Source organism: Parambassis ranga, chromosome 19, assembly GCF_900634625.1.
Source record: "Parambassis ranga chromosome 19, fParRan2.1, whole genome shotgun sequence".
Taxonomy (NCBI): Eukaryota; Metazoa; Chordata; class Actinopteri; family Ambassidae; genus Parambassis; species Parambassis ranga.
Window position 1 is genome coordinate 14,493,221 of NC_041039.1, and position 18,978 is coordinate 14,512,198.

The 18,978-nt window shown below is 40.2% G+C and overlaps 1 protein-coding gene across 1 annotated transcript; it reads left to right on the forward strand.

The window, feature by feature from the left end:
- Positions 1 to 3,746: 3,746 nt before the first annotated feature.
- On the forward strand, positions 3,747 to 17,726 carry gnrhr4 (gonadotropin releasing hormone receptor 4). Its single transcript, XM_028430752.1, has 3 exons — positions 3,747 to 4,292; positions 16,960 to 17,164; positions 17,263 to 17,726. Exons 1-3 carry the CDS (start codon positions 3,777 to 3,779, stop codon positions 17,724 to 17,726), a joined length of 1,185 nt encoding a protein of 394 aa, XP_028286553.1. The 5' UTR covers positions 3,747 to 3,776.
- The last annotated feature ends 1,252 nt before the right edge of the window (positions 17,727 to 18,978 follow it).

An 18,978-nucleotide genomic window follows, 5' to 3' on the forward strand; every position in this document is an offset into this window, starting at 1 on the left:
TATGCCTTTCAGCTCTGAGATCAATAAAACAAACTACCTGCCATCAAGTAGGCCTATTCCCTTCGCTGACACCTTCATCTCAGAAGTCCTGGACATTAAAAAAAAAGCATTAAAAACCAAGCAGAATAGATTTCTCTAAATGTATCACATTGATTATTTTAATAGTTGGGCTTATATTGAAAGGTTTTTTCTTCAGCTTTAAAATCGATGCTGTGATACTACAGATTGTTTGACAGTGTCTCTGCTCACTGTTGCTATGCCCCCACAACATGCCTTTTGAGATAATTAAATGGCAGACCCTCAGATTCTGCAAACAGGGAGGTGGCAATGAGCTGGATTCTTTTTGTTTGTGTGAAAAGGGCTAATGATCTTATTGTGTTTAAAGCAGAGTGTAGCTTATGTATCTCTCCTTACTCTCAGTACATGACCTACTTACTAAAAGTGTTAAAAGATGAGCAGACCTCGACCTTTATTCTGATTGAAGTGAGACACTTGGAAAACACATGAAGCTAAAAAACAAAAAAACACAACCTACCCTATGTTAACTGAAATTCATCATTGCTGTTCCTCCAGATTAAACATTACACATTTTAAAGAACTTCATGCCTTCACAATGATTTAAACTTTAACTCCAACTTTACCTCATTCAGTATGTGTGGATGCATGAATATGCAAATCAGTCTTTGCCTCTACCTCCACCCACTCTACCATTGCTCATCTGCAGCTCAAGCATACCGATCACCTTTAACTTTGCTCAAACTTGTTACTGCTGTACAATAGAGGATGTTCCTACTAGCACTAAGATCGAGAAAATAGCTTTTTATATATTGAAAATGTAGGTTTTGTACATTAAAACTCAACCTATTATAAGAATTCACAGGCATTTTGTTTACTTTTTGTGTTATTGTCATTCATATAAGGTGAAATGGACCCAGCTCCCAGAGACTTGATTTGATTGGATGGATGCTGCTTGGTTATGTTTCACATGTTTTAAATTATCATTAGAACATTGCAGCTCCAAGGTGAACTGTTCACCTTGGGCTATTATTTTGCTTTGTCTTCTGGCATATTAACAAGGTTAAATAGGAGCCCCAGATGGCTGAAAACAGAAGTGTTTACTGAAGCGCAATTCCAACAGAGCTGAACAATACAAATCGCACAGAGAGGGTCACCCCAATTCTGAACTCACTCTGCCAGCACGCACTTCATCCATCTCCAGCTGAGACCAGCACTCTGTATCAAAATAAGGACGTCCCATACATGTGTGAGGCTTCCCTTGGGAAATATTTCATGTTCAGAACAGACATGGCTTCTTGAGCGCAGAACTCAAAAGCTTCTTGCATCTTTGCAGCCTTGACTGAGGCAGATAATGAACCGCAGGACACTCCACAGTGTACAGTGAGCATTGAACTCTGACATAACATTAAAGTTGTCAGATAGACTCAGTTCATGCTTTCTGACATATCACTTATAAGCCGCTATCCTTGTGTGGCCAGTAAGGCATGTAAGGTTACCACTGGGACAAAACTAAGCCTGTGACTAAGCATATAAATCTTGTGCAACACCTCAGCCAGTGACACAGCCAGGTGTGGGACTGGGAGATGAAACACCACCAGAGCTAAAAGAGGCAGTGAGTGTGCTTGTGTATGCATGAGACTCAATCAGAAGACCCCTGGGTCATGACTGAAATTGACCATTCAATGATGTTGTGCAGCCACTGAATGGGTGAGTAAATCATTTAGAAGAAACTCTGGGTGCTCTGGAGAGTGCCCCCAAATAGCAATTAAACCATCACTGTTATAACAGACTGATGAAACACAAGTGACAGAAAAGATATGACACACATAACTTGTCACATATGGATGTCTGGACACACACACCTTGTGTGTAAATAAAAGCCATCGTGGTCTTGGCCATATTGCATTGCATTGATCACCAGTATGTTTCTGGAGTAGAGAAAACGAGGTAGCAATCTATAAGACACACTGAGCTTTTTTTTGCATACTTTAAAACATGCATGAACTTTCAAAAACACTTTAATGGGAGAAGAAGAAACCTCATTAAATTGTGCAGCAATAATCTCTTTTTTCAAAGCTGACAGGCTGACAGAACTTTAAAAGTGATCTGCCAACTTTCAGGTGCAGCCAACCATAGACGACCTGAGCTATGCACCATCTCCTCTCTAGCGTGTAGAAAGAGGACAAACACTCACAGAGTTACAGACGACGTGACAGAGAAACAGACAGTCAGAGAGGGAGAGGCTGAAGCAGATAAATTATTCACAGAAATGACAAGGACAATTTTAGGAAATTTGGCACTGAGGTTCCCAGATGGATAAGACTGTGAAAGACAGTTATTACAATATTGTTATCAGATACTGATACGGTTGATGCTGAAAATTATATTAACATTAAGGTGATTAAATCATATCAGCAACCTCATAATAATGCATGGATTACAGCCATGACACAGGAGCAGATAAGGATTCATTGAATGAGATTATCAGTTTTGTCTTCCATTTTTTTTTGTGAGAGTATGATCACATTTTTATCATGTTTCTTCAGAACAAACTGGGGTGAGAAGACCTGAGATCTATCATCTTTCTATCTTTTGTCAGTCTGCTTATAGTAGACTTTGTATTGTCTTTACTTGTCAGCTTTTCCTGATACAGACCCACCCAGCAGGGGAGGAAGAAAACTCAGTCTGAGCTTGTAGCAGACTTAAGAAACTCCGCCGAAAGGATGTCTGGCACCAACTGACTGAGTTAAAGGGATGAAAAACAAATCAGAAAACAATAATGCATAAGTGGCTGCGCGCTGCTCGAGACAGCTCCAAGCAAATAACAGTTTTTATTATGATGAGAAGTTTCTCCTGTGTGAGAGCAGAGCAGAGGAATGAGCTGCGTCTCCTCCTCAGAGCTCCTATTCCTCATTCCCTCCCAACACACACACACACACACATATATATATATATATATATATATATATACATATATATATATGTATATATATATATATATATAAAATTATGCCTTTTCCATCCTCTTCCTGTGCTGGAATTTCATTTTATCACACAATCTTTCACTGCGGCTGTTTGTAGCCAACAGGATTTGTTGGTATTTTCATTGCGTCTCACCTGTTAGCAGAGAGGATCCCCCGTGAATGGATCAAACCACTCCGACTGTGTGTAGCTTGGTATTTTGCGCGTCAGAGCGGCTGAATGAAGCGGACAGAAGCAACAGCTGCACTCACTCACTGCAGTAGAGAAATACAGTCCTGGTTCCTTTCAGCGCGCACTGGTGATCCATCTTGCAGGTGAGTCTTTTTTCTGCTTTATTCACAGTTTTCTCTTTTCATTCGAAACAAAAACAAAAGACTGAAAGAAGCGAAGAGTGTTTATGAAAATGAAAATGTGAAGTTCACTTATTCAGTTCCACAGTGTTGGCATTTTATTTGTTCTCTGACCGTGTTCTTTTATGTCTTATTGGGTTAATTGGGTTGTAATTTATTGGTGATTGATTTGCACTGACAGATTGTTTTCTGGTCATTTATTGTGCGTTAATTAAGGCATGTGCCAGGGAAATTGCTTTTGGAGTGTTACACTGAAGGCGCGCTGCAGCATTTGCGTATTGTGGAACGAACAAAATAAGACAAATATACCCAATTGTTTTTCACAGTTTTCACATCACAAGTTGGAGATGATGGTGGAGGACAGACACGCAGCCTAGGTTCTTGCTTCCACCTCTGCACCCTGTCAGTCAGACTCAAGCCTTCATTATGTTCCACCATCTGACGGATCAAACTGTGAATGGCAGCTGTCAGGGACCGACTTCAGAGTGCAATAAGAGCGCCGATAGAGACGCGCTCCAGCTGCCCACTTTCTCCACCGCAGCCAAAGTCAGAGTGATCATCACATTCACCCTGTGCGCAGTGTCGGCTGTGTGCAACTTGCTTGTGCTGTGGGCAGCCAGCAACGGCGGCAAACGCAAGTCACATGTCCGGATCCTGATAATGAACCTGACAGTGGCGGACCTGCTGGTGACCTTCATCGTGATGCCCGTGGACGCGGTGTGGAACATCACGGTGCAGTGGCAGGCTGGGGATGTCGCCTGCAGGCTGCTGATGTTCATGAAGCTGGTGGCGATGTACTCCTGCGCTTTTGTAACTGTGGTCATCAGTTTGGATAGACAGTCTGCTATCCTCAATCCGCTGGGCATCAGCGAGGCCAAGAGGAAAAGCAAAATCATGTTGACTGTGGCCTGGACGATGAGTGTGATCCTCTCACTCCCTCAGGTAAGAAAAACAACATCCTGTATGTTCTTCCACTCTGGGCGCACTCAGAGAGGCTTGTAGCCACTTGGAGGCTGCCTATAGACCCTGTCAGGTGCCTGTTTATAAGCCTTTGACTAGCAGCAGGAATATTTTATTTTCTTTCAAATAAAAAATCAGGCTTCTTTTTTTTATCTGTGCAGGTTCAAATCATTGGTATCCACAACATTCACTGAATTTAATATACTGAACACAAAGTAAGCAGTTCAGCACAGGAATTAATTTGTATCTTCTTATTAGGTGAAGCATTTACCCTGCAGGTTTTTAGCAAACATTAGAAATGCTTATCAAGTATTTAATCAGCATAAAATCAGCCTTTGTAGCTCCTCTGTCTCATGTAATAGGACTGGAGCGCAAGGGGGCAAATACTATACAGTTGTCAAACACACAGTTAATTTTAAATATGTACATAGTGTTCTGATACTTAGATGACACATGACTTATCATTCAGTGAAATACTTAAAAGACGGTGGAGGTTGTTGGAGTGGATAGATGTGTGAAAGTATACAAAGTAAAAAATAGTAAAGATGTAATTGAACAGACGGAATGGTGTGTTTACCTTTCAGAAGTGCTAAGCACATTATTATTATTTTGTAGTGGAACAGCCAAAGAATGACAGAAGTCAAAACAAAACCTTCTATCCTTCTAGCCATTTTCACAAGCCTGCGTTTTAAACAATTAGAAACGTGTACAGAGGTGAGAATTACAGGGTTTGAGCAGGAGGAGACATTCAGCAATAACGTTTCTTTGAAAGCGAGGTTGTTGCACACCTGATGATGCAACAAGCAATTGGCCACCTCAGACTTAACATTCAAGAGTCACTTGACTGGACTAATACACTTGTAAAGAATGGAATGTGGTCTTTATGCGTGGTAGTCAGCCAGCATAATTTATTTTATTTATTCCACAGGTGTATAGATTATCTTGAGTACTATATGAATATAAAAACAAACATTTCTTTGTGACATAAGAACAGGTACATCGAGTCACGAAGCATTAAAAAGGTAAAAACGAGTCCATCAGCTAACATCTGAAAACTATAGGAATAAAAATCAACACATGTGCAGTGTAAGAGTGTGGCTCACATTTCATCCTTGAATTTATTCAAGCCAAACCAATTGATGTGACATTCATGAATAGGAAATGAGAGGAAACATTTGCCAAAATGATAATAAGATTGCCTTGATTGATTTTACCTCTTTCAACAAAAAAGTCTTAAGACCTGTATCATTCTCAGGCTGTATCATCCTCCTCAGAAGGAAAACGTTTTCCCTTACAAAATATGTTTAATGTTATGAATGCATGTAACCAGGGGTGATTAATTCCAACGTGAACCCCAGGATCCTGATTGAAGGTCTGCCTTGCTGCTACTACCATCAGCCTAGTAGACCTTTGGTCCCATGATTGGGTGTGGTTGGTAAATACATTCATATGTTATGTGTTCACCATGTAGCACTAATCTGACCATAAGTGAAAGAAATTTAAAAATCTTTGAATGAAGGTATGAGATGTGCTGTTGATTATAAAAAAATTAAAACACTGTGTTGTATTTTGCTGGACAATATAATTATCTATTAAGTCTGCAGGGGGAAAAATAATTAGACACCTTTCTGATCTTGTGTAACAGAAAAAATGTGGCTGGCTTTTCAGTGTCCTCTACTTGTGAGACACAAATTTGCCTGAAAGGTACACTCTGTTTTTATCCACATTATAATTTAATTGAGGTGTTTTGGTAAGAAAATCTGCAAGGCCATTAGGAAAGTAAGGGTTAGATTTGTTTACTGCATATTTTTTTTTTTTTTTTTTTTTGATACTGTATTAATCCCAGAGGGAAATTCGTTATGGCAAGCAGTGTCATACAATGACTAGCAAGGCACGCCACAGGCTAGGGTGAAGTGTCTTGCCCAAGTGGCTGGGTGCTAAAGAATGCCATGTGAAGTTCATGATAGTTCTTGTATTTGGCTGAAATGCTGAACACAAATGAAGCAGCTGTTCACATTAATGAGATGACATTTCTGATCAAGTACAGCACATCCGTGGATCATTGACCCGACAGGCTTTCAAGTGAGTTGCAAATATCAGGAATGCTTATCAAGCACCTAATCAAGTGTACCCTTCGATTTCCTCTGCCTTATGCCGTGGGGCTGGGGTGAAGGATGTAACATACACGTATATGTAATATACATTGGAGAGATAGTCATAGTTGACAATGCTGTAATATTCTGCAATTAGAGGCTCAATTACACACAGTGGAGCCTTAGATGGCCTTAGAGTCTATATGTATATATACACTACACACTTTTCTGGCTCACAAGCTACTTTTTACAATGACCAAGTCAAAAGGTAAGACATGAACTTACAAGTTTGTGTGCGCGGCAACAGTATGGATGAGACGAAACAGCTGTGGTGCTACAGACTCTCAGCGATGCAGCTTTAAGGCGCCATGTGCACTCCTGCAACGGAAATCAGTTTTTGGCACAACAGGTACACTTTTAGCTTCAGTTTAATGAATGAACTAATTAGCCGTTAGCTTCTAGCAGACTCTGTCCAAAACTGAGTCTGATTAACAGTTAGGTATGAACATGTCGCCTGGAGTCAGGTAGTTTTATACATGGTATAAATAGAATTGATGAAATAGATGAAATAGAACATTGATGTAAATGAAGTCAGCTGTAGCAATCTGGACATTTTGTTATCGCTGCACTCAATTAAAATGCAATTCAATGTTTGTAATCCAAGTATTCAGAATATGTTACTCAGATTGAGTAATGTAATGGAACACATTACATATTACACTTTAGGACACGTAATCTGTATTCTGGAACTGAATACTTTTAAAAGTATCCTAACACACTAAGCTTTGTTCAAACTGTGACCTCTGTCACATGTCTCTGTGCCACTATTATTAGTAATCAGCTACATTGCAGATTTCATAACACTACAGCAGGCACTCCACATCTGATGATACTGGATTTGGACTTTTTTTGGTGCAAGCTAGAGTAAGCTACCGATGCTGTACACTTGACATACTGTTTTTTTTTCTTTCAAAGGAATTCAAAGTCATGCTGTAGTGACTCCTACTGCTGTGCACCTGAGAACATGTCCACTTTCTACAGTAATATCTTTTTATAGAAATACCTCAAAACCAGCTTCATTAAAAAATCATTGCACGAACACACTCGGTTCAGATTTAAACTCCCACTCTCTCACCTGATTTGTGTCATGATCTTGAGTTCTTTTGTTGTTGTTCTCATTGATTCATTGTTTCTGGTTGGTCCCTGTGTTCTGGTTGTTTTGTTGTTGTCTTTGCATCCTGTGTTCTGTTTTTTGTTTATTATTGTGTTCTTCTTTCCCCTGTTTCCCACCTTTTGTAACCTTGTCATCTCATTTGTTACCCTGTTTGTCAGCCCTCTGAGCTTTTGGATTCTGGTCATTTTTTGTGTATTCTGCCTTTTGGATTTCACCCCTAGCCTTTTGGTCTTTGCATGTACTCTGTGCATGACCTCTGCCAGTAATAAAGGACCTGTTTTTGAACATTGAACTGTCACCTGTCTTTGCACTTGTGTCCGCATCCTTAAAAAACCCTGAAAATCTGACACCTTCGGGCTCTGGACAAAAACGATTTAGGAGCTCAGTGGTCTCCATTTTAAAAGTGATTATCTTATAATTGTGGCTGTGTTTAAACAGCAATGTCAGGAACAGATGGAAGAGATTCACAGTTCAGAAATTACACAATCACCTGAGGCTGGCAGTCAATTCTCATTAACCTCTGCCCAACTTAACAGCAGAACAAACATACTTGCAGCCCACTAGAAAACTGTTATTATATTAAGTAGGTTATGCATAGGTAAGAGAACAGGCACTTGGACTGCTTACATGATCACCAACCTTAGCTCCACTCACACTCCCATCTCCTGCCGTATTGAGATAACCAAGACTCAGAGGTTCACACTCATACATCATTCATTCTAAAGCAAAGGATACAGATAAATAACTGGCAGCTTCCACACACTCACTAGCTAGGTTTTGAAGTGGCGTGTCCAGTGACCCTGAAACCGGGTGACGGGTTGCGGCAGATACCGGTTACAACATCAGAGGCCCCTGTTAAAAACAGCAGAACTCTATGCAGCTAAAATCTCATACCCCCAGACCTCTGATATAGGTGGGTTGAGAGGAAGATTATTCTGTATCAGTCATTACATCTCATACGTACACAGTAGATACCAAGAAGTCCTGACCTCTAAGACCTTTCTACTGAACACCTGAAAGCATTCTCCCGTGAGGCCTTTTTATTTCTTTGTTTTTGAAGATCAAAAGGGAACACATGCTCCTTTGCATATTAATATAATGCTGAAGCAACCTGAGACCACAATTGGAACAAAATTAAATCCAGGTCCTTTAAATGATTACAAATAGGAATACGGTTGTAGCATGGCTTTCCTAATTTGATTTATGCATGTTGTCATTATTTCCTAGCCTCAAAGACAAACAGCAGGAAGACATTCAGTCACCTGTAGAACATTCAGCTGTAATACTGATGCCATAAGAGGACAGCATGTTATCACATGTCACTGTCTCTGCTGCAGAAGGTCATGGGATCATATCTCCATTTGAAAAGGTTACATATGAGGGAAGGTAAAGAAATGACAAAGATATATTGGAATATGACGCTGTGGCTAGAATGGGGTGGGAAAAAGTTGATTACAGCATTAATCAAAGAGTCAACATTGTATTTCTTGGGCAGGTGGACTACCTTTGCTGGTTACTGATTTTAAACCCATATAGAGCCGGTGTGTTTGTAATGTTTTATCCCAGTCCTGAGACTAATTAAACAGTATTATTAACTCTTTGGTCCTCCTGTAATTTAGTCTGTTCTTGTCAGTCAAATATCTGAACAGCACCTCCAAGGAATTTCTAAGAAATACACTTTTATTTTAGAATGAACTGATTAGCTGATTTGGTGGTCAAAGGTCATTGTGACCATACGTCAAGAATGAATTCATATAGTAATCATGAGAGAGGTTTACACAAAGGATGACTCTGTGAGAAAGGTCAGCTTCACTGTGCAAATACACCTTCATCAAACTATTATTAGAGTCTTCACTGTTATTCAAGTTAGACTTGATTAGGAGGTCACATTTTGTATTTCTCCTCATTAATGTGACTTACACACAAAATCAATTCTATATAACGCTGTATAGAACTAAACCTGAAACCTCCTTAAACTCTAAGAAGCAGCAGCTTGTAATTATGGAATTATAGAGTGTACTAAAGCCACTAGCTTTACAGAGGTTAAATCAAAGGATTGCACATAAAAAAGGGATAATGGTAATGGTAATGGTAATGGTACATATTTCCTGCATGGTCTGTGGGTGGGCAGGAAGTCCTGTCAACATGAATGAATGAGAGTAGATTTTCTGTTTGGGCTCATTAGTAAATTCCTTCAATAACAGGTTGGATTTAAATATTTAAATTGTAATGATTTTCTTTTGCATGTATTAGATTAGACTGTGATTGTGTAAATAGTGACATCCAGGTGAGACCAATGCTGCAGATCACTGTTAAGTGACTCAACCATCTGGCTACATCCACTTCTTTTTTTTTAAATTTCATTTGGTCTTTCCACAATTCATTTCACCTGTTCCTCATTATCTTACCTCTCACCTTCTTCACTTGCCGGCCCATCTTGCACCTCGCCTTCCAGCCTTTTAGTCCTCGTCATTTTGATCTCCTGTTTGTTTTTCTGGCCTCTTGCTTTCACATTTGTCCTGTCAGATACTGATGCTTCACTCGCTTCTTGTGTACCCAGCCTTCTCTTTGATAATGACGGGTTTTTGGTTCTGGATCCTGTATTTTCAGGTATGATTTTAGTTGTTACATATAGTACATTGCACAGCTGAAAAGTGAATATTTTCACCTCACCCTATGACGTGAACGTCTAAAAGGTTTTTCACAGGTCTAAAAGGATCACAAATGAGACTCCACTTCATGTATGATTTGTAGTGCAGACAGCTGGATCCCCCCCCCTCCGCATTGTACATTTTGCCCAAAACACTACATCATATGGCAGCTAACAAGCAGGATGAAATGCTTCAAGCAGGGGATTCGATATATTTGTCACAGCTCACAGAGGAATACTGAATGAGATGAGGGGAGCTCTGCAGCTAATCATGTTGAATTACATGTTGTATCATGGGCTTTTTGGCTTCTACAGTGGATGGCGGGGTGGCAGAGTGATGGCAAGTGCTCTAAACTATCGGGAATGCTCTAGATTATCCCCCAAGCCAGGTAGCAGATTTGCTATATTTTCTAATGTGAGAGAATAATTACGTTAAATCAGAAATCACTTCTGCTTGTATAAACTACACAGCAAGGCCATTACCTCGTTGTTTGATTTTTCCTCATCACTTCAGATGAATCAGTAGGATACTTAGATATTTTCTGGTGTAACAATCCCTGCACCTTGCTGCTGATCCTGTGTTTTTCTATTTGTCATTTCATTACAGACGATACTCAATGCATCTTTTTTTTTGAAGAAACATACACTATATACTGTCCTATGCACAGCTGTGAACTCTGGTATCTACTCAGGGGCTGAAGCAACAAATAAGCAGATAAGAGGAAATCCAGTGACCCGCAGGGATGTTTACTGTCCTCTGTTATTAATAGCTGTAGGCTATATAATTGCCAAATTTGTGAGCCAGCCATGCATTTTGCTATCCTACCTACTACATGATGGTTAGTCCAATTATATTTAAAATTGTTTATGTTGATTTATGGATGTAGTTCCATTCATCCATCCATTCATCTTCAAACCGCTCATGCTTTGAACCTATTATATCTAATCCTTTCATGTCAAAACCCTGTGTCCCATCCATAGTCTGTAAATCAAGATGGATGAACATACATTGGCATAACGCAGAAGAGGAGGGGTTTTGAAATGAGGGAGGCTCCAACCATTAACATCCAGGCAGAGTAGACTAAGTGGCATGAAGATTCTCAGTCATCCAGGTCATTTTTCATTCAAGAGCCTGAAGCAGTCCTGAACTTAAAAACCCTGCTTGAAAGAGCAGCCAAGCGTCTTCAAGGAACTCTTAACCAGTCCAGTTGTCCTGCTGCAAGCCCTTGAATGTAAGCAGATTGTGACCCGACCACCTGCCCATCACTTAAAACATTCCTACTCACTCTGTTAATTATCAATATGATTAAACCAACCAAAGTATATGTAGGGCATAAATTAGAGCAATTAGAAGGCTATTAATAATAGAAAAGGCAGTGTAAAGCCTTGAACATGAGCCTGCCTTCCCTGAATGTGTTAAGAATTAACTGTTGACTAATAAGCGTGTAACTCATTGTAAATCAGAGGTGTGGGAAGTAATCCAAGTGTCATTTATGGTTCTCCGTACAGATGGAGAGCTCAGTGGGGCTCCACTCAGAGGTGATTGCTATGTTAAGGAGAAGCAAGTGCTTATTTAGTATCACGGCTAAATGGGTTTATAATGTATTTATATGTAATTTCACACAAGCTTTAAGAGTCACACTTTGAACTTCAGCATTGTTCTGTTGGATTATGAACGTGTACATGTAAGTTTTTACCACTTGTTGCTCACCTCTGCAGTTACTGCTGCGTTTTCAGAGACTCAGCTTCTCAGCCATCACAGTGCATTTCTTGTCATGGTGGTGACCAGTGATGGGATGAGTGTAGATTAGTGTACAGTGATTTAATTTTTTTTTATACATGATTGTTAAAAGAGTAATGCAATAGTTACTTTCCCTGATAGTTAGTATAATGATGTAACTCAGTTACAAATTCAGTTACTTTTTTGGGGAAGTAACTAGTAACTATAGCTAGTTACTTTTTTAAAGTACCGTGCCCAAGCACCTGGAGATTCTGATTGTAAAAGGTGCTATATAAATAAAATTGAAATGAATAAAACTGCCAAAAGCAATGCTGCTCTCGTTTCAGATTCGCCTCATGTTTTAGCCCCAAGCACTGACTTTTCCCTTGACATCCTTGTGGCATCTGCTCTCAGTTTGAATTATATCATGTTGCAGGTAATAAAACTAAATACTAAATAGAAAATTAGAAACATGCCAGCTGTGGAACATCACATTGCATTTCATATTTGACCATAATATCACCTATTCCCTCGTTGAACAGAGAAAAACACATTAACACATTTTATCAGGATTAAATTTGTCACGGAATTTATTTAAATACTTTAGAAAATTTTTTGGCTGGCTTTATATCTTTGAAAGAATTCCGATGAGTGGTATTTACAGAGTATTTACAGAGGCATGGAAGAGTAAATAACTGTATTATGACTGCTTTATGAGCTCATACGTCTCATGGGATTGTGCTTCCTGAGCAGTAAATATATCTGTATTTTAGACACACAGGCCAAAGGCCATTTGAGTTTAGTGGAAAATATTCAATCTCTTTTATTGATTTTTAACACATACATCTACACTCAACAAAAATATAAACGCAACACTTTTGTTTTTGCTCCCATGTTTCATGAGATGGACTTGAAGATCTAAACTTCATTCCAGATACACAATATTACCATTCCTCTCAAACATTGTTCACAAATCTGTCTAAATGTGTGATAGTGAGCACTTCTGCTTTGCTGAGATAATCCATCCCACCTCACAGGTGTGCCACATCAAGATGCTGATCTGACATCATGATTAGTGCACAGGTGTACCTCACACTGCCCACAATAAAAGGCCACCCTGAAATGTGCATTTTGTTTCTGCTTTATTGGCGGTCTGGGCACTCAGAACCAGTCAGTATCTGGTGTGACCACCATTTGCCTCATGCAGTGCAACACATCTTCTTCGCATAGAGTTTATCAGATTGTCTATTGTGGCCTGTGGAATGTTGGTCCACTCCTCTTCAATGGCTGTGCGAAGTTGCTGGATATTAGTGGGAACTGGTGCACGCTGTCGTATACGCCGGTCAAGCACAACCCAAACATGTTCAATGGGTGACATGTCCGGTGAGTATGCTGGCCATGCAAGAACTGGGACATTTTCAGCTTCCAAGAATTGTGTACAGATCCTTGCAACATGGGGCCGTGCATTATCTTGCTGAAACATGAGGTGATGTTCATGGATGTATGGCACAACAATGGGCCTCAGGATCTCATCACGGTATCTCTGTGCATTCAAAATGCCATCAATAAAATGCACCTGTGTTCTTCGTCCATAACAGATGCCTGCCCATACCATGACCCCACCACCACCATGGGCCACTCGATCCACAACATTGACATCAGCAAAGCGCTCACCCACACGACGCCACACACGCTGTCTGCCATCTGCCCTGAACAATGTAAACTGAGATTCATCCGTGAAGAGAACACCTCTCCAACGTGCTAGACGCCATCGAATGTGAGCATTTGCCCACTCAAGTCTGTTACGGCGACGATCTGGAGTCAGGTTAAGACCCTGATGAGGACGACGAGCATGCAGTTGAGCTTCCCTGAGACGGTTTCTGACAGTTTGTGCAGAAATTGTTTGGTTATGCAAACCAATTGTTTCAGCAGCTGTCTGAGTGGCTGGTCTCAGACGATCTCGGAGGTGAACCTGCTGGATGTGGAGGTCCTGGGCTGGTGTGGTTACTCGTGGTCTGCGGTTGTGAGGCCGGTTGGATGTACTGCCATATTCTCTGAAACGCCTTTGGAGACGGCTTATGGTGGAGAAATGAACATTCAATGCACGAGCAACAGATCTGGTTGACATTCCTGCTGTCAGCATGCCAATTGCACGCTCCCTCAATGCTTGTGGCATCTGTGGCATTTTGCTGTGAGACAAAACTGCACATTTCAGGGTGGCCTTTTATTGTGGGCAGTTTAAGGTACACCTGTGCACTAATCATGATGTCAGATCATCATCTTGATGTGGCACACCTGTGAGGTGGGATGGATTATCTCAGCAAAGCAGAAGTGCTCACTATCACACATTTAGACAGATTTGTGAACAATGTTTGAGAGGAATGGTAATATTGTGTATCTGGAATGAAGTTTAGATCTTCAAGTCCATCTCATGAAACATGGGAGCAAAAACAAAAGTGTTGCGTTTATATTTTTGTTGAGTGTATCTCTTAGTCAGATATGTTTTCAAAATGACATCCTCAGCTATAGCTGACAGGAAAAAAGATGAAGCAGCTGCAGAGGGTGCTAGCAGGTATTTTGGTAAATATGACACAACCCCTCAGGCTGACGTCCCCCAATGTCGCCACCTTGAAGGTGAATAATATCGTTTTGTAGACCACATGAGTGACAGTATTCCTGTATTTACTGGACATTTAAAAAACTCAACCGTCACATTATTATAGTATATATTACAGTAAAACACAATTCACTAATCCATTGAGTCAATGTAGTGTACGTTCACCTATTGATTATAATACGAATTATGACTGCAGACCTGCCATTGTTTTTTCTTGGCTATTTTCGTATCTGCTTGGGTTCTAGTGTCTGCATGCACAATAGAGTGCTCTCCACAGGAGTCTAATTTCCCTGCATTTACTGTATGTCTTTCTGGTATTTTAAAGGCAAACTGTACAGATGCTCAGCAGATGGTCTGGCTCCTGTGCAGGAGCTTACATTGCATTATACAGACACAATAAGGCTGACAAGATGATATGTTACTGAAAGCAGCATGTTGGACTTACATTTGTAAAGAAATAATTTAGAATCTATAATGTGACTACTTGCTGTAATTATGATTTCAGTATAGAAATGGAAGCCCAAGATGATAAACAGATTATATAACAACCTGTCAGACCTGCTAACATTTATGCATTTCTTGTACTCTGCATGCATTCTGACCCTTAAGTACACTTGTACGATTCACTGCTTTCCATGTACGCATTTGTTGCATCTCTCAGTTTCGGTTTCAGTTTCTATGCATTCTATGAAGTTGACTCTGCCGGTGAGCCACAGAAGTCTATGTAAGTCGAGTAAAAAGCTTTCAGCCAATTAGAGCGATGCATTTGAACCCACTCTCCCACCTGCCCCTCCTAGCCTGTTGGGGGTAGTGCTCATAAAATGTCTCTCCTGGTTGGCAGGTCTGTCTTTTACACATGCTCATTTTGATGGCACATTGACATGTAGATAGGGAGAGCTGTGGATTATAATGGATGACCTGCTTTGATAACATCCATTCATTGGATGCTAATCGTCCCTCGATCATGTCTGCAGTGATGTTTCAGCTATAAGGAAATTATCTACCTATCTAAGTGGGTGTTCTCTCTCAGTCACTACAGCAATATTTCTGATAGAAAACAATAACATGTTTTTACTGCCAAGTTGTTGACAGCTTCAGAGAAAATAATTCTGACAGATGTCGTTTCTGTAATTAGTAGTAGATTTATTGTCAGGGATTGTGAGATGGCGGACACAAATGCAGACTTAGCCAGAGGTGAAAACAAACTCAGTTCCTTTAATACTAGCCAGGGTTCGGTACACGGGTGATCAGTCAGCGTGGCAAAGGTACAAACAACAAAAGGCAAAACCGTAGTCAAGAGTCCAAGCAGGGTCAAAACACTAGAGAATCCAAACACAGGGCTGAACACGTAAACACCACAAAAACTCACGAAAACCAAGAGGCTGTAGAAAGGCTGGAACACTTGGATTACTCACAAGACGAACTGGCAACAAGGGGCAGGTAACACACAGGCTTTATACACAGGAGGGCGGGAAGACAATTGGACACAGGTAAAGCACATTAGGGCGGGAAGACAATTGGACACAGGTAAAGCACATTAGGGTGGAGCAGGTAATCACAGGAGGGGGAAGGGAGCACACATGAGGAAGGGGAAGTAAACAGAACTGAAACACAAGGGGAAGATCAAGTTTCAAAATAAAACAGGAAGTGACTAGTAAAACTAAAACTAATACAAACAGAAAATGAACTACAAAATAAAAGACCTGGCTGAAACCATGACATTTATAATGAATTACAGCAGCACAAAATAAACATCATCAGATAATCAGAATGTGGAAATAAAAGTTGTACAGAGGAATAATGTCAGTAACTGCAACTGAACCTCTAGGTAGAAGGAAAACATAAAGAGGAGGTCAGGGTATTGCTCCCAAAGTCACAAGTTTACATGATGATTTCAGGCTTGTTTAAAGTTTTTGGAGATCCCCAACAGTCCCAACCTCAGAAACTATGCAGCTATGCAGACGGTCTGAAGTGATGCTCTGGAGAAATCTAACATATTTAAAATTTGGGCCTGTTTCTGAAAAAAAGTGTGTTTTGACTGGTGATGATCCACAGGTCAACAACATACAGGGCAGTGGAAATATCATTCCATTTGCAGAACAGGTTTTCAAAGTCCGGAGATGTGGGCCTCCCCACAAACAGGGCTTTAAAAAAATATGAAATAATGTCACACTAAAATTGTTTTTCCCCTCAGTGAAGAGATCAGGAAATGTTGAACTGATGGTGTGGAAAGAACATATTTTCTCATTAAATGTGTGGATCTGCACTTTCTCCTTAGACCATCTTCTTTCTTTCTGAGATACATTCACCTGCAGCATGGTGGCTTAGATGTGAAAATAGAGGACTAACGTAGAGTCAACACTAAGCAGAGCTGTTATTTGTCTTTTTCATGCAGATGTTCATATTTCACAATGTGACCATCACAGTCCCGGAGAACTTCACTCAGTGCACCACCCATGGCAGTTTTGTGCAGCGCTGGCAGGAGACCCTCTACAACATGTTCACTTTTGTGTGCCTCTTCCTCCTTCCTTTGGTCATCATGATCTTCTGCTACACGCGAATCCTTGTTGAGATATCCAGCCGCATGGCTCGGGGAAACCGTAAGTGTCACTTTTTTTTTCCTCTCCCCCTGATCTGCATTCTGAATGTTTTCCGAGACACAACGATGTGTGTGACAGATGCAATGTTTTCCTTCTAGTGCTGTCTAAAGATTTTCATCTCCGCCGCTCACATAACAATATCCCTAAAGCTCGGATGAGAACTCTTAAGATGAGTATCGTCATCGTCACCTCGTTCATTATCTGCTGGACCCCATACTACCTTCTCGGCTTATGGTACTGGCTGTTTCCTGAAAAAATGGAGGAGACGGTCTCTCATTCACTGACTCATATGCTGTTTATCTTTGGCCTCTTCAATGCCTGTCTTGACCCAATCACCTATGGCCTGTTTACCATACATCTTCACCAAGGTCTCAAGCGATGTCGTCAAAGCTCAAACACGCAGACTAATATAGAAAACAACACTTGCCTTATACAAATGACGTGTCTTTCACCTCAAAGGCAGATAGGCTCAGTTGGCCCTAGCCCACACACAGAAGAGCTGAATGACAGCAAAAACACCATAAATATTTCAAGTTCCATCATCCCAATAAGCAAGATATAAAAGCAACAAAGCTTTTCATTAAAAGCGTATCTTCTCCTTCATCCTTCTTTGGAGATGATGGCTTCTTCAGTGATATTGCTTTCAAAATTGCTCTTTTGTGAGACAAATCTCCTCCACTCATACAATCACGTCGCATTATGGCTCAGCCTTGGATTGTTCATCCTGTTATCTGTCAGACATAATATCTTGAATGCCACAGATTGTAAAAGGACAGTGTAGACAAATATAATGCAGCCTAATAGCATGTTAAACACCTTAAGTAGCAGGCCAAATCATACTTTATTATAACTATGCATTTTTAGTTTTCTGTTCTTCAACCAGTCACTGTCTGATTAGGCACCAACACTATTTTGGTAGGGACAGAAAATTACCTTTACCACATATTAAGGAAAAAAAAAGGCAATTGGCCATTTTTTGGAGACATTTCACCACTCGCCTCAGCAGCTCCATCAATTCACAGGGGGGGGGGGGGGGGGGGGGGGGGGGGGAAGGCATGTCCTTTAATGCTGCAAAACAACATGGAAACAATGTTGGAAATAGGCAGCTGTAACACATGTAATTTTAATACATAGGTCTGTATTATTAGAATATGATGTCATAATTATTACACAATCACTGTTGTTTGCTGAGGGTGAGTCAGTGAGGTGAAGTCCAGACAAAGTTGACACAAAACATAACTAAATAACAAAAATATGTGTGTGTGTGTGTGTGGCCACACTGGAGAAATGGATGTGAAGTGTGAAGTCTTAATTGTTTTTGTTGATTATTGGATACATTTTAATTATATTTTTGTGTTTGTTTTGGAGCAAGGTCCACCGCTTTACTGACATTTATTGAGTGAACATTGCTCTTAACCATCAATCTCTGTGTGCAGTATAAAATGATTATGATTCATCACAACAATGAATGTTATGTCATGATTACTATTGACCATGATAGCCTTTTAAACAAAAAGTTATGCCATGCAGTACAGTTTATTGAATGTAGCTGTTCAGCAGCATGTTGTTGATGTGTTATTGACTGTTTAAATGTTTTCCAATCAATTGGTCAAAAGTGTTGCTTTAAAGATCCCACTGGGGACAATGCTCTATATATAAATTATGCATAATTCAGCATGCCATATGGATATTTTGATGCAGTGTTATTAGTTTTTTATGATGTGGATTGCATTGCTTTCTGTAGCCAAATGTTTAAGACTGTATTTATTTTTGAATTTTATGAGTCCCCATTACTTGATAATTTGGCTTACTGG